This window comes from Lolium rigidum, chromosome 1, assembly GCF_022539505.1.
Source record: "Lolium rigidum isolate FL_2022 chromosome 1, APGP_CSIRO_Lrig_0.1, whole genome shotgun sequence".
NCBI lineage: Eukaryota > Viridiplantae > Streptophyta > Magnoliopsida > Poales > Poaceae > Lolium > Lolium rigidum.
The window spans coordinates 19,916,169-19,931,227 of record NC_061508.1 but is presented as its reverse complement, the minus strand read 5'-3'; the positions used below and the strand labels follow the sequence as shown (position 1 = coordinate 19,931,227).

Sequence of the window (15,059 nt, the reverse complement as noted above, 5' to 3'; positions counted from 1 at the left end):
AATTCTAGTTCCATTTGATGTAACACATAGATCAAATCACATTTACCCCCAAAACATTGTTTCTAGCAAAGACCGCATTGAACTTTATAGCTCTCAACTTGATGATTTACTTCAGTTCCATAAACACTAGTGAAACTTCAATCACTTTGACAAGATTTATTTAAAAGCGCGAAAATTCCCAAGATTTTATATGCATAAATGCAATACACACATATGTTTCCTATCTATTTCTAGCTTCAACTCACGCGATGTTACACTTATCCTCTGGCGCCAACGAAACAACAGAATTGCCTAAGAAGTATGTTCCCGATGGTTGGACGGAAGAGCCGCCAACAGGAGGATGAGGCGGCAACCACGAGGATGGATTCAGTTACAGGGGAATCAGAGAAGATGGCAAAAGTTCCATTGGCACCAGATTCGACAGGGCATCACCTCCACCATCAGGTTTGGTACCTCCGAGTTGTCCCTGTGAGTGAAGCGAAGGTGGAAATCTTAAACTAGAAGGATTAACCGGAGAATATGGGAGGTGCGAGACTGATACGTTGCAAACGTATCTATAATTTTTGATTGTCCATGCTTGTTTTACACCAATTTATATATGTTTTGCTCACACCTCGTTGCACTTTTATACATTTTCCGGCACTAACCTATTAACAAGATGCCACAGTGTCAGTTCCCTGTTTTCTGTTGTTTTGTATTTCAGAAAAGTTATACAGGAAATATTCTTGAAATTGAATGAAACAAAAGCCCAAGTTAATATGTTACCGTAACGAAGACAAAGTCCAGAGGGGGGTCGAAGAGGCGCCACAGGGCGGCGAGACCACCCCATGGCGCGGCCAAGGGTGGGCCCGCGCCAAGGGGTGGTGTGGGCCCCCCAGGCGGCCACCGACCTCGCCCTTCCGCCTATTTATTCACGATCTCGGAAAAAACATAAACACCCGAGCCTCCATCCACAAAAAGTTCTGTCGCGGCCACCATCGCAGGCCCTAGCTCGGGAGGGTTCTGAAGCTCTTCCCGGCACCCTGCCGGAGGGGGATATCATCACCGGAGGCCTCTACATCGCCATGCCCGCCTTCGAAGTGATGCGTGAGTAGTTCATCCCTGGACTATGGGTCCATAGTAGTAGCTAGATTGTTGTCTTCTCCAATTTGTGCCTCATGTTTAGATCTTGTGAGCTGCCTATCATGATCAAGATCATCTTTATGTAATGCTACATGTTGTGTTTGTTGGGATCCGATGAATATTGAATACTATGTTGAGATCGATTATATATACTTGTCATATGTTATTTGTGATCTTGCATGCTCTTCGTTGCTAATAGTTGCTCTGGCCAAGTAAATGCTTGTGACTTCAAGAGTGAGTATTAATGCTCAATAGTAATCATCTTGTCGTGTATGTCTTTATTCTGTCAATTGCCAGCTGTAATTTATTCACCCAACATGTTATTTATCTTTACGGAGAGATACCTCTAGTGAACTGTGAACCCATGTCCTTTCTTTTACACTGATACAATCATCATGTTCTGTTTACTTACTACAAACATTGTTCTCTTTAATTCCACTGCAAACAAACATCTTTTTCCACACTATACATTTAATCCTTTGTGTTCAGCAAAATCGGTGAGAATGACAATCTCACTGTAAGTTGGGGCAAAGTATTTTAGTTGTGTTGTGTGCAGGTTCCACGTTATTGCTGACGCCGGTAGTGTGCCTTGCCAATAGTCAGCTAGCAACACCTTCTCTCGCACCTTGAGATAACGAGGCGACAAGATCCTTTCCACTTTCCCACCGATCATAGCTTGTTCTTGCCATGCCGGGAAGAACAGACCTCGCCGGCTTCCCACCGAAAGCCGGCACCACCCCCATTTCTTGGCCTATCGGGAAGAACATACCTCAGCCGGCACCACCCTATCAGTCCCATCACCACCACCAGGAAGTAGGATTGTTACCGGCAATCTATTCATGTGGCCTGAATATGTATATCTCTTGTGTGCCCGAATTTGTTACCCATCGAATCGTGGTTACAAATTCTCCACCTACATACAAATTTGTGACCGAGAATCAAACCCCGACAAGGAGGCGCTTACCCGACCCTTGGTTTGGGGATTTGATCCCCTGGGAGCATGCCCATAGGTTTATTTTGTGAACAAAATAAAAACACCTTGATCTTCCTAAAATAATATGACACATATGGAAAGAAAACAACTGATTATCAATTTTTTGGTAGGTCGATTATCAATTTTTTTGAAATGCACACACTGCCGGTCTTCTTAAATAACCTACGCCTCCGGTTCGTCCCCAAGAGCAATTGGCCGCCGCCACCCCTCGTCCTCGCCACCACCATAGGCGCCCCTTCCCCTGCCGCCTTGACTCCGTCGACATATCGCCGACTTCACCGCCTGTCGACGTCGAAGCCAAGATGGTGGTCGCCGTGGTGAATGGGATTACGATGGAAGCCGCCGCCGCCACCGCCGCCACCGCCGCCACCACTGACCCCGATGCCGACGCCGATTCTCCCAAATCCGTTCTGGAGGACGAGGTGATTTACTCTTTTAAACTTCCGTTTCGAAATCTCTAGGCGGACACCATTTCCTTTTATTCCTCGAAAAAAAAGATCGCATTTCGTAGGTTGTCGAACTATTTCAATCCTTGTTTCCTCCAAAAGAAATGGATCCTCTCCCCTGTTACTGATTATATTGTGCAAAATTAGAAAATGCCCGATGCCAAGGATGAGAAAAAAGCTGTTGATTTGAAGATAGAGGAGGGTGAAGAGCAGCTACTGAACTCCATCAGAGAAGACACGGCTGATGGGTTTCTGGATACAAGTTCATCCCTGCCTATTGACCTCGAGGCCAAGAACGGTGATGCGTGCTTCATCACTGAGGCAATGACAAAGGAGGAAGAGCAGTTGCATCAGGCCCGGCTTAAGGTGGAGGAAGAAGAGGAGGCCAAAAGGAGAGAAGCTGCAAGACAGCAGGCTCTCGATCCAAAGGCACGCTTCAGCAAGCTGGACGAGCTGCTGACAAAGACGCAGCTTTATTCGGAATTTCTACTTGAAAAGATGGAGCAGATCACAGATGTATGTTGGTTATGTCTCTCACTGTGTGCTGACCACCATTTCATTTCCAGCTAGTTGGTTATTTTATTTCCCTTCTTTGTTGACATTGGTGGTGCTGCCTATTTGTTGTTAAGCAGAAAGTTGTTGAAATCAAAGATGAAGAGGAACCTATGGAAGAGCAGAAGAAAGGGCGTGGTAGAAAAAGGAAAACAAAGGCTAAGCCACAGTACAATGATGTGAGTTCAGATTTCATATAATATCCCCTGCTTCATAAATATGCTACTTTGTACTACCTCTGTGCCGAAATGTAGTATGTTTTGGAAAGCTAAATTAGCTTTCCAAAACATACTACATTTCGGAATGGAGGTAATATCTATTAGCCGTCTTCCAGATTATTCAAATGTCTTGTTTGTTATATACTATTGATGCACTGCAGTTCGTTCTGTAGTCTGTATTACCTGCTCAACAGCATAGCTACAGCTATCAACACATTGGAGTAATAGTACTCTAAGGTCGACTTTCTGGACTTGTTGATGTATTGAGTCTTAATAGTTCAGTGATTGTGATTTTTTTTCCCTGGAGATGGGTCGTCATTCTAAGTGGTAACTTGATTTGTCAGTACTGATAAGAATATATAAGAAAATTATTAGAAATTATTCTTGTTCATTGTTTAGACCTTATGTTCACCTTTTTGTTGCTTCTGACTATGGTGAATATGAATGTTTTTCAGAAGAAAGCAAAGACAGCAGTCGCAGCCATGCTTACAAGATCGCGTGAAGATCATTCTGCTGATGATGGCACTCTCACAGAAGAAGAAAAGTGGGAAAAAGAGCAAGCCAACCTTGTTCCATTATTGACTGGTGGAAAGTTGAAACCTTACCAGATAAAGGGTGTAAAGTGGCTAATATCTCTGTGGCAAAATGGTTTAAATGGGATACTAGCTGATCAAATGGGCCTTGGGAAAACAATCCAGACAATTGGATTTCTTGCCCATCTCAAAGGGAACGGTCTGGAGGGTCCATACATGGTTATTGCTCCCCTTTCCACTCTGTCAAACTGGTTAAATGAGTTATCAAGGTAAAGTATCCAAAATTGTCTTTCAATGTGCTTTGTTTGCTTGATTAAATGAGTTATGTGGACCTGATTTCAGGTTTGTTCCATCTCTGAATGGTCTGATTTATCATGGAGATAAAGTTGCTCGAGCAGAGCTACGGAGAAAATTCATGCCCAAAAAAATTGGTCCTGATTTTCCAATAATAATCACTTCATTTGAGATGGCCATGTATGATGCAAAATATCTTGCTAATTATGAGTGGAAGTATGTTGTTGTCGATGAGGTGATGGAATAGCATGTTATGTATTATTGTCCTTCTTTGTTTCTCCCCCTTCCTATGTATTGACGTGTCAGTTTGATACTTCTTTTTCCAGGGGCATCGGTTGAAAAATACGAATTGTAAACTATTAAGGGAGTTAAGGCGCATTCCGATGGAGAATAAGCTCCTTTTGACTGGGACACCTCTTCAGAATAACCTAGCAGAGCTGTGGTCACTACTGAATTTCATTTTGCCTGATATATTCTCATCCCATCAGGAATTTGAATCATGGTATGATCTGCTGAACTACCACCTGCCCCATTTTGTAGCTTTCAAATAGTTTTGCTCTGCATTGGCTAGATGTTGTATTGAAGTCAATTTATGTATGAAACTAATTGCACAGAAATGTCTGTTTTTCTGATCAGGAGTTATGACATTTGTCAGGATTCGTAAAATTTATCAATGTTTGATCCTTAAGAGTGCATATTATGGTTAAAGCAATGCAATTGAATTTATTAAGTTAAATTAATCGAGACGAGTTCTTATTGTGCTGGAACACATGCAACTCTTGAAATATAAGGATTTTTCGATTAACCTGACTGTGGCACTGCCCCTTCATTAAGAAGGCTAGAGAAATAGCTAGGGGCCCTGTTTCCAATGGTACAGGACAGAACAATTGCAATCCGCACTTCCACACAGATAACTCCTGAAAAATGAGGGTTAGCACTGCCTGCTACCAGGGCCCTCTGGGCGATGTGCTCATGTGCTGGAGCAGCCACCTCATGTGTATCAGCCGCTTGTGGGCATATGGTTTGTATACAAATGTTCTTATTGTAAGAGTGGGACATGTAGCAAACACATGTTATGACATTTCTTCCTGATTTATGTTGTAATGCCAGATACTGATATGTCATGTCTGCTGATTTGTCTATTAAACATTAGTAGAACTTTATCTCTTTTTTCTTATTCATGTTGTATGTCAACATGTTATTTGTGCTAAGATGTAATACCGATAAATGAAGTTATACGGACATACTGGCGGATTTTGATACCTTGACGTGGGGTGTTTTTGTTACAAAGATACCAAACTTATTAGTTGAATACATCATTTATATTTGTATCATTTTTCCTCCATCGGCCTGATGGCAATCTTCTTACAGGTTTGATTTTTCTGGGAAGGGAGATGACAAACAGCAGGAAGAAACTGATGAGAACAAAAGAGTCCATGTTGTCTCAAAGCTTCATGCCATTTTGCGTCCATTCCTTTTAAGGCGAATGAAAGAAGATGTGGAACACATGCTTCCGCGAAAGAAAGAGATAATCATTTATGCTAACATGACTGAACATCAGAAACAAATCCAGAATCACTTGATTGGGAAGACATTCGACAACTACTTGCATGAGAATACAGATATTAGTATGCATGTCTTCCTGCATGTTTATTATCCAATCTGTGCATACGCAAATAAAATTCAAACGTGACAAGTTTTTTTTTCTATATTGTAGTTTTGCGGAGACCCGGCATCAAGACGAAGCTAAATAACCTACTCGTTCAGCTGAGAAAAAATTGTGCTCACCCTGATCTTTTGGATGCTGCATATGACTCAAACAGTGTGTCCCATTGCTCATTGGACATGTCCTATTTGTTGCTCTATTTGTTTTCTTTGACTTTTATCTGTATTGTTATTTATTTCTTCTGTTTGCAGGTTTCTATCCACCCGTTGATAAGCTTCTAGAACAATGCGGCAAATTTCAGCTGTTGGATAGGTTGCTGGATGCGCTCCTCAAACGAAAGCACAAGGTTGATGTTCTCTTCTTTTTGTAGTCTTTATATGTATCCATGCATGTTCCAGCACATGTTTCATGGCTTCTATTTTGTAAACCTTAATATAGTTGAATTGATATGTTTGTAGGTCCTAATATTTTCACAATGGACAAAAGTTTTGGATCTCCTTGACTATTATTTGGATGTGAAAGGCCTGAAGGTTTGCCGAATTGATGGCAGTGTTAAGTTGGAAGAGAGGAGGAAGCAGGTAATGTAGTAGCCTTCCATTTTATTATTAGTTTGCTAGATAACATCTATCGTAGATATGATCGTACATACTTGAGGTAACTACTACTAACTAAGCTCAGAAAGAAGACTAAACTAACTTGGATTGCATACTTGAGGTAACTACTACTAACTAAGCTTAGAAAGAGGACTAAAGTAACTTAGATTGATTGATGGTATGATTCCAATAGCCATGCAGACCCTTTTTGTAGGTGGGAAAAACATATCTAACAATACATAAACTAACCAATCATATCTTTATTTTCACTTTCGATCGGGATCCAGGCTCTAGTTGAAGTGGAGCAGCTTGTCTCTCCTGTGTGTGGCTGTGAAGTCCCTCACGTGCCTACGGTCTAGGGTTGCTATTGGGCCTTTAGTGAGCTCCCCCGTATCCCTATTTTTTCCTTCTTTTTAACTTGGAGAAGACTCCAGGATATGCCTATCCTGCCGTATCCTGGCATCTCGTGTGTCTTCACGTACTAGGACAGGATAACGGCAGAAAATGCCGTATCAGTGCTTCGTAGTTTCCAGGTACTGCCATTTCACCTGTGTGGTGTCTTAATTCATGTAGAGAACTGCAAACAGAGAAAGTCAGCTAATTGTGGAGAAAACTTGTTTAAAACCTGGATTAGGTATCTCGTTGAAAGGGAAGACCTATTGGAGGGGAGTGGTTTTATGAAACCTGGGTTTGAGTGTGCCTGACTGATTGTTATTGTCCAAACAGTGTTCTAAACCATATAATGTTCTTTTATTATATTGCTTTTTTGTTACATGCTAATATTTATCCTTTAGATAATAATTAATTGATGGCTGTCTATGGGTGTTGCTGTCTCACAGTATATATTTGCTCCTATTTTCGTGATGCAGATAGCGGAGTTTAATGACTTGAACAGCAATATGAATGTCTTCATTCTAAGCACGCGTGCTGGTGGTCTTGGTATCAACCTTACTTCTGCTGATACTTGTATCCTGTATGACAGTGACTGGGTAATTTTCTCTCTATCTGTAATAGTCCAGACTAAATAATTGTATGATCACAAAGCAAAGTCCATCAAGATGTGCACTCCCCTATATTTCTTCTTTACTACAGATGGCTGTGCCCCTGGAACAATGCTTTCCTTCATTTTAGCTTCCATAGCTGTGATATATGAATTTTTGCTTTGTTCTGCAGAACCCTCAGATGGATCTGCAGGCTATGGACCGGTGCCACCGCATTGGTCAAACACACCCAGTTCATGTTTATCGGTTGGCAACATCGAATTCAGTCGAGGTGTGGTTGGGGGTTGACCTTGGGACTCTTTGCTTGTCTATAATTTGTGGCATCGGTGCTCATGTCTTGATTGTCGCAGGGACGGATTATCAAGAGAGCTTTTGGAAAGCTGAAGCTAGAGCATGTCGTGATTGGGAAGGGACAGTTCCAACAAGATGCTGCCAAGCCTAACACCTTAGATGTAAAAAATTCTGTCCTGTCTACTCGCTGTGTCCAGTCTGCACTGTAAATTGTTTCTTCAGTGATCATCAAACACCCGGAATGATCACTGACATGTTACTGTTCTTGGTTGAGAATGCAGGAGGGGGAGCTGCTGGCGCTACTGAGGGACGAGCAGGGCGAGGAAGACAGGATGATCCAGACGGATATCAGTGACGACGACCTCTTGAAGGTGATGGACCGGAGCGACCTCACCGGCCCTCCTCCCACCGTCGATGCTGCCCCTCTTGTTCCCCTGAAAGGTCCTGGGTGGGAGGTCGTGCTCGCCTCGAAGAGCGGCGGCGGCATGCTCTCGGCGCTGGCAAGCTGAGCCCTGCCTGAATCAAACGATGCCACCCCGTTTGTTCCCCTAGGTAATTGGTGGCTGGGCGTTGCACCCCTAGATTAGGAGGTGATATTTTGGCGATCTGGTGTGATCAGCTTAAGCTCGTGTGTGCCTTCTTCCGAGTCAGCCTATGTAGGACTGAGATGCTATCCTAAAATGAGTTTGGGAAGGACATTCTTCTGTTGCTTACTTTGCAATGTGGCAATATCATGGATTAAGAAATTTGGCCCTTTTTTTCTTGTTGTTCTCTCTTGCTCGTCATGTCCATATCTGTTTCACCTGGGCTGTGTCTGTCTTTTTATGTACTCTGTCGGGCCATAATAAGTTTTGTGGTTTTAATTCAAACTTGATAAAAAGAAACTTAAACCAAACCACTATAAATCGGAGGGAGTAACTTTTTGCAAGTGACATCAATTATGATTTCATTATGTTCGACGCTAAGTGCTTAAGGAGTAACTTTTTGCAAGTGCCATCAATTATGATTTCATTATGTTCGACACTAAGTGCTCAATCCACTCCACGCATCAGCTTAAGTGTATGATTCGATTATTTCGATACGCATCAGGTGTCTATGGTAGAAAGTTCCAAACTTAATGCGACGTACGTCTGATTAAGTAAAAAAAAGTGTGCTTGCCAGCTCGGAACATGAGGCGAGTACAGATTCTGGGAGTCACGCCGGCGGCGAGGTGACGGCGTCCATGAACTCGTGGTCGGCGACGAGCCTCTGCAGCACCTGCGGCGCCAGCGACACCTCCAGCGACATGCTCTTTTGCTGCTCTGGCCCCTCGAACACGGTCACCTTGCCGTCGCTCTTGTCCCCGTAGCCGCTCCGCACGCCCACCGGCTTCCCCCACCCGAAGTCGTTGCCGAACACGTCGAACCGCGACGAGCTCCCCACCATCCGCGCCCCGCCGCCGTCGGAGGACACCGGGGGCAAGAACGTCGGCTCCCGGGCCCAGCGGTCCAGCCACTCCCGCGTGGCCGCCTCGTCGAACGACGCCACGGCGCGGTTCAGCTGCCACGCCGTCCAGCCCAGCCCCTTGTCCAGGATCTCGCCGACGGTGCAGCCCTTTATCACGCGGAGCATTATGGCGTTTCCCACGTAGCCCGGCGGGACGGTGCCCATGCGACCCCGGCAGCCGATGAGCAGGGCGTACGGCGCCTCCTGCTCCGGCGGGAGGCGTCGCGCTCGGGACACCGCCCGCCACAGGTGAGCGAGCAGGGCCTGGAGCGAGGATATGGCTGCGACCGCGACGCCGGCCATCTCGTCGTTCGCCCTCGCCTTCAGCTTCTGGACGCTCGCGTCGGAGAAGGTGAAGAAGCCCTCTCGCACCGGCGGGAGCTCGAGCCGCCGGACGGCGTGCTGCAGCGCGCCGAAAGGCAGGGGGATCGGCACGGGGCTCGTGTCGACGAACCACCTCCGGTGCACCGGGGCCGGCGCACGCGGGAGCTCCTCGCCTCGGCTGATCGCCGACCACGCGTTGAACAAGTCCCAAAAGGAGGTGCCGTCGCCGACGGTGTGGTTCATCGACAGGCCGATGAACACGCCGTCCGCGAGCTCGGTGACCTGCGCCCACACCACGGGGAGCGACGAGTCCATGGCCGCGTCCACGCCACGCACCCCGTTCGGCCCGTTCAACGGGAAAAACGCCCGGACCACCGACGACGGGGTGTACACCGAGCCGACGATATCTGCCACGGCCACGCCCGGCGCCACCGCGTGGACGAGCTCGGCGCCTTCCCCTGTGCAGCGCAGCAGGATGGCGACTGTGCCGTCGCCGCGCTCTTCGACGGCGAGTCGGCCGGCGAAGTGGTAGTACCGGCCCAGGGCGCGCGCGAGCGAGGAAGCCAGGCTGTTGAATAGGCTGGTGGTCTCATCCCCGGCGCCGGCGGAAGGCTTGGGCAGGAGGATCCCTCTCTGGATGTACGTCACGCTGATGCCGTAGAGGTCCCACGGCGTGAGGTGAATGTCCTCCGACGGCGGCATCGGCATGGTGCCATACGACGGCCGGACCATGCGCCGGGACACGATCCGGACGGTGTCAGCCGAGCTCGCTTCCATATGCTCGCTGTTTGTGATGATGCCAATCCAGACGAGCACACTGTCCTTTCTTTGACGTACGCGGTATGATTGCGATATGTTAGGTCGCCTCCATTATTTATTGGGCAAGTATAGATCTTAACCTAATCTTTTGTTTTAACTTTATCAAGGTGTCTCTAACTAAAATGCATCTAGATATATTTGTATCTAGATAAAAATAAGACACTTATTTTTAGATGGAGGGGTATCAGTTACAACCCGTTGCAACTTATGTAAACCAACTTATATACCAGCAAATTTTTGGTCGATTGATGCTGAGCGTATCATGCGTATACCACTATCAGATACAATGGAGGACTTCATAGCCTGGCATTATACAAAAACAGGTTTTTTCTCGGTTAGATCTGCATATCATGTGGAGTGGGATCACCAACATGGGCGGAAGCTACAACGGACAACGGGAATTGGATCAGCTGATATAAATCCAGTTTGGCGGAAGCTATGGGGAATCAAAGTTCCATCAAAAGTTAAATTTTTTGCATGGAAAGTACTACATGGAACTTTACCGTGTAGGGCAATTTTAGCTAACCGACACATAAAAACTTCGGGTCAATGTCCAGTATGCTCTAGTGGAGCAGAAGATATACGACATGCTCTTTTTACTTGTGAAAGGGCGGCGGCAGTATGGAAAGCCCTAGGATTGGAAAATATAATTGCAGAGGCATTGCTAGCCGATAGGGCAGGACAAGTTTCTCTTGAGCATTTGATCTGTATGCAGCAACAAAAATCCCCTGTTCTTGGTCACGCTTCTCTGCAAGTAATGATCCTTGTGGGAGCATGGTATATTTGGTGGGAGAGGAGACTGTTCCTAAAGGAAGGAAGATTGCAACCACCGCAACGAGGAGCCATGTCTATTACAGTGCTAGCTTCAAACTTTACAGCTGCTGCATCGTCGAAGAGAGGCAACATGAAGAAACTAAATTGGAAGAAGCCACTTAAGGGGATGGTTAAACTAAATGTTGATGCTTCATTCTTTGAAGTCACTGCCTCGGGAGCTACTGGAGCTGTCCTGCGGGATGACCATGGCATGTTTATTGGTGCTTCCAGCCAGGTACTAGGTGCAGGTACTAGATGTGGAGTCTGCTGAGGCGTTAGCTCTCCACCATGGACTCCTTTTTGCGATGGAGATGGGATGCAATAGAGTGGAAATAAATTCAGATAACCATGCAATTATTGATGCAATGAACCTGGGTGGTTATTCAATGAGCCCAGCAGCAGCGATTCTAAATGATTGTGCTCAGCTAGCGAGAGATTTTGTGAAAGCAACCTTTGTATACTGTCCAAGAGATTTAAATAGTGTAGCAGACGAGGTAGCAAAGCATGCTAATGATGCAGGTCCTCCTAGATGGATAGATGATCCTCCTCATTTTATTCTTGCTAAACTTGTATCAGACTTAACTATTATTGAGTAAAATAAAGGCTGTTTCCCAGTGTAAAAAAAAAACTTATATACCAGCAAAAATTTTGACGCAAATTCAACAGTGTGGATTTTTTTCTCATTTGCAACTCATCTCTAACTAGGGAAATCTCTGTTACCAAGGAAAAAACTTCAATTGCAACCTACTTGTAATTATGAAAATCTCAGTTGCAAACACACTTGCAGCTATCATATCAACACAAATCACGAGCCAAATCCGATAGCTAAAGAGTCGACTGAGACATAATAAAAATCACCCGTCTGATTTCTAGCAAATCCACCTCTGATTCTAATTCTTCCGTCAACTAAGATCTCATTAAATCTCAGTCGATTGTCTTTGTATATTGCGTGATTTGTTACTTCTCCGTTTGATTCATTTTTCTAATGAATAGGGTATATTTTTTAAAAAAAAGTCAAACCAAGTAAAGCTCAATTATTTTTTTAGAAAAGTCTATTAATAATTATGATATTCATAGATATCATATGATATATTTTACATATCTAACTATATTGATTTTGTATCTTGCATGAACTTAATTAAACTTTACATGATTTGACTTTTTTTAAAAATAATATAGACATTATCCATGCAAACGAGGTAACAAGAATTCACCTGATCTAGGGCTGAATGCTTATTAATGGTTCTATTGGCCTTTGTTTGCCTAGCGATTGTCCTGTTGTGCACTTGGGGCAACCAAGGTTAGGATTGGTTTTTTGTGTGCTTATTACCACAAATAAATATCCTTTCAGCATATGCATATTTTATGAAAAGGAAAAGTCTTCACTTCAACCGACTACTACAACGGAGCTCCATGTCAAGTATTTGCCTCTTTTTCGTTCCCACCTAAACTATCTTAATCCAACCTTATCAGCTCTTCCCAACCTGCTAGACACCACACACAAAGCATGCACGCGAGAGCCATCTCAGCGCTGCCATCCACTGTCGATAGCCCGCTTCTTCCTCCTAACTATGCCGCGCGCCTTCACGTAGCTCTGTGAGGTGCCCTCGAGCTGCACTTGCTTCTCTCGCCTATCATGCATAGACGCCCCTGGCTAGCAACTACTTCCTCTACCCCAACTCCCCTCGCTCTTGTGCACCCTTCCTTGGACCCATCAACTCATCGATTGTCGTTGTCCCGGCTTCTTCGCGTGCTGGTCGCCTACCACCCTCTACCGCTTCTCGTCTACATTCTAGTAAAGTTGGTCGATGCCTCTCCTACCTCACCCGGTGAGCTCATCATGTATGCCATGGCAGAGCTCGTTATGGACGCAAGTGATACGTCTCAAACGTATCTATAATTTCTTATGTTCCATGCTAGTTTTATGACAATACCTACATGTTTTATTCATACTTTATATCGTTTTGATGCATTTTCCGAAACTAACCTATTAACAAGATGCCGAAGTGTCAGTTCCTGTTTTCTCCTGTTTTTGGTTCCAGAAAGGCTGTTCGGACAATATTCTCGGAATTCGACGAAACAAAAGCCAAACATCTTATTTCACCGAGACGGACCAGAACACCGAAGGGGACCCGGAGAGGAGGCCCAGGGCCCCCACACCATAAGGCGGCGCGGGTGGCCCCCTGGCCGCGCCAGCCTATGGGGAGGGAGCCCCCGGCTCCCCAGACGCCGCCTCTTCGCCTATAAAGTCCCTCGCGACCTAAAAACCCGATACCAATTGACGAAACTCCAGAAAGACTCCAGGGGCGCCGCCGCCATCGCGAAACTCCGTTTCGGGGGACAGAATCTCTGTTCCGGCACGCCGCCGGGACGGGGAAGTGCCCCCGGAAGCCATCTCCATCTCCATCGACGCCACCGCCTCCATCATGCTCCGTGAGTAGTTCCCCCATGGACTACGGGTTCTAGCAGTAGCTAGTTGGTACTCTCTCTCCCATGTACTTCAATACAATGATCTCATGAGCTGCCTTACATGATTGAGATCCATATGATGTAATCGGTGTTGTGTTTGTTGGGATCCGATGAATTGTTACATTATGTTCAGTCTATCTATATAAGTTTGTGAAGTTATTGTTGCTGCAATCTTGTTGTGTTTAATGCTTGTCACTAGTGCACGAGTGGCATGATCTTAGATTTAAGCTCTATAATTATTGCTTAGATTGTATCTACAAGTTATTTGCACATGTCTATGTCCGGAACCCGAGGCCCCAGAGTGTCAGCAACTGGGATAAATGGAGGGGAAGGCTTAGATATGAGGATCACATGTTTTCACCAAGTGTTAATGCTTTGCTCCGGTGCTCTATTAAAATGAGTACCTTAATTGCCAGTAGATTCCCTTGAGGCCCGGCTGCCACCGGCTGGTAGGACAAAAGATGTTATGCAAGTTTCTCATTGCGAGCACGTATGACTATATATGGAAAACATGCCTACATGATTAATAGACTTGATGTTCTATCTTAATGCTATTTCAATCCTATCAATTGCCCAACTGTAATTTGTTCACCCAACACTTGTTATTGGAGAGTTACCACTAGTGTAGATAGCTGGAAACCCCGGTCCATCTCTTATCATCATATACTCGTTCTATACGTCATTGGAAGTAGTATCAACTATTTTCTGGTGCCATTGCCTACGTATTCTTATTCATGTACTGTCTTTGTGTTATTGTTACTATTGCCTCATATTACTCGCTGCTTTCACATCACCCCTGTTACTAGTGCTTTTCCAGGTGCAGCTGAATTGACAACTCAGTTGTTAAGGCTTATAAGTATTCTTTACCTCCCCTTGTGTCGAATCAATAAATTTGGGTTTTACTTCCCTCGAAGACTGTTGCAATCCCCTATACTTGTGGGTTATCAGCAAGCGACGTCCACGTCACCATATAGAGAAGACAATGAACCAGGAGAGGGATTTATGTTGGTGCTACATACTGTATCTAACTCCAAATGACCTTCGATGAGTTTGATTCGTCGACCGCGAGCTTGAGTCGGCGCACACGGCGTATCCTTGCTCAAGGAGGAGCTCCAAGTTTTTGTGGATGTTACATTCGTTGTCCCGATTTGCTACATGTGTGTATCATTTTTTTATGTAGTTATGTGAAAAGTACTATAGTAATTTTTGTGTGTATGCTACAGAGAGATTATTGTACTGTTGCATACTTGTTCCTTTAATGTTGGATGAGTTAGGCAAACATGTTGGATGCACTGATTTTTTGTTGGAGGCCACATGATTTTTAGGTTTTTCCCCAAACAAATGGGGATTTGTTACATACAACTTTTTTTGTTACATGAGAATGCTTGAAAAGCTGCGAAAGTTGCTCGCTACGCGTCACAAGATTTTACAGACTCTCA

General features: G+C 44.9%; 2 protein-coding genes across 3 annotated transcripts; one reads left to right on the top strand and one right to left on the bottom strand.

Moving 5' to 3' along the window:
• The first annotated feature begins 2,484 nt into the window (after positions 1-2,484).
• LOC124668715 (ATP-dependent DNA helicase DDM1-like) lies at positions 2,485-8,236 on the top strand. Of its 2 annotated transcripts, none has more exons than XM_047205793.1 (14): positions 2,485-2,538; positions 2,710-3,078; positions 3,195-3,293; positions 3,788-4,134; positions 4,208-4,394; positions 4,486-4,661; positions 5,531-5,787; positions 5,877-5,981; positions 6,077-6,171; positions 6,284-6,403; positions 7,288-7,407; positions 7,592-7,690; positions 7,770-7,871; positions 7,992-8,236. In XM_047205793.1, the coding sequence occupies exons 2-14, from the start codon at positions 2,713-2,715 to the stop codon at positions 8,217-8,219; spliced, it is 2,301 nt and encodes a 766-aa protein (XP_047061749.1). In that variant the 5' UTR covers positions 2,485-2,538; positions 2,710-2,712; the 3' UTR covers positions 8,220-8,236. The 2 variants fall into 2 exon arrangements, with proteins under 2 accessions (XP_047061749.1, XP_047061750.1); XM_047205794.1 differs by having other exon boundaries at positions 7,985-8,132.
• Positions 8,237-8,856: 620 nt separating this feature from the next.
• LOC124668741 (uncharacterized acetyltransferase At3g50280-like) lies at positions 8,857-10,308 on the bottom strand. The gene has a single exon (XM_047205795.1). It carries the CDS (start codon positions 10,294-10,296, stop codon positions 8,905-8,907), a length of 1,392 nt encoding a protein of 463 aa, XP_047061751.1. The 5' UTR covers positions 10,297-10,308; the 3' UTR covers positions 8,857-8,904.
• Between the last annotated feature and the right edge of the window lie 4,751 nt (positions 10,309-15,059).

Excerpts from the sequence above, each read along its gene's own strand:
- LOC124668715 (XM_047205793.1), top strand. The coding sequence starts at position 2,713 with ATGCCCGATGCCAAGGATGAGAAAAAAGCTGTTGATTTGAAGATAGAG. Across the intron at positions 4,395-4,485 it reads AGTATGTTGTTGTCGATGAG|GGGCATCGGTTGAAAAATAC; the intron begins GTGATGGAATAG and ends TTCTTTTTCCAG. Across the intron at positions 7,408-7,591 it reads TCCTGTATGACAGTGACTGG|AACCCTCAGATGGATCTGCA; the intron begins GTAATTTTCTCT and ends TTTGTTCTGCAG.
- LOC124668741 (XM_047205795.1), bottom strand. The coding sequence starts at position 10,296 with ATGGAAGCGAGCTCGGCTGACACCGTCCGGATCGTGTCCCGGCGCATG.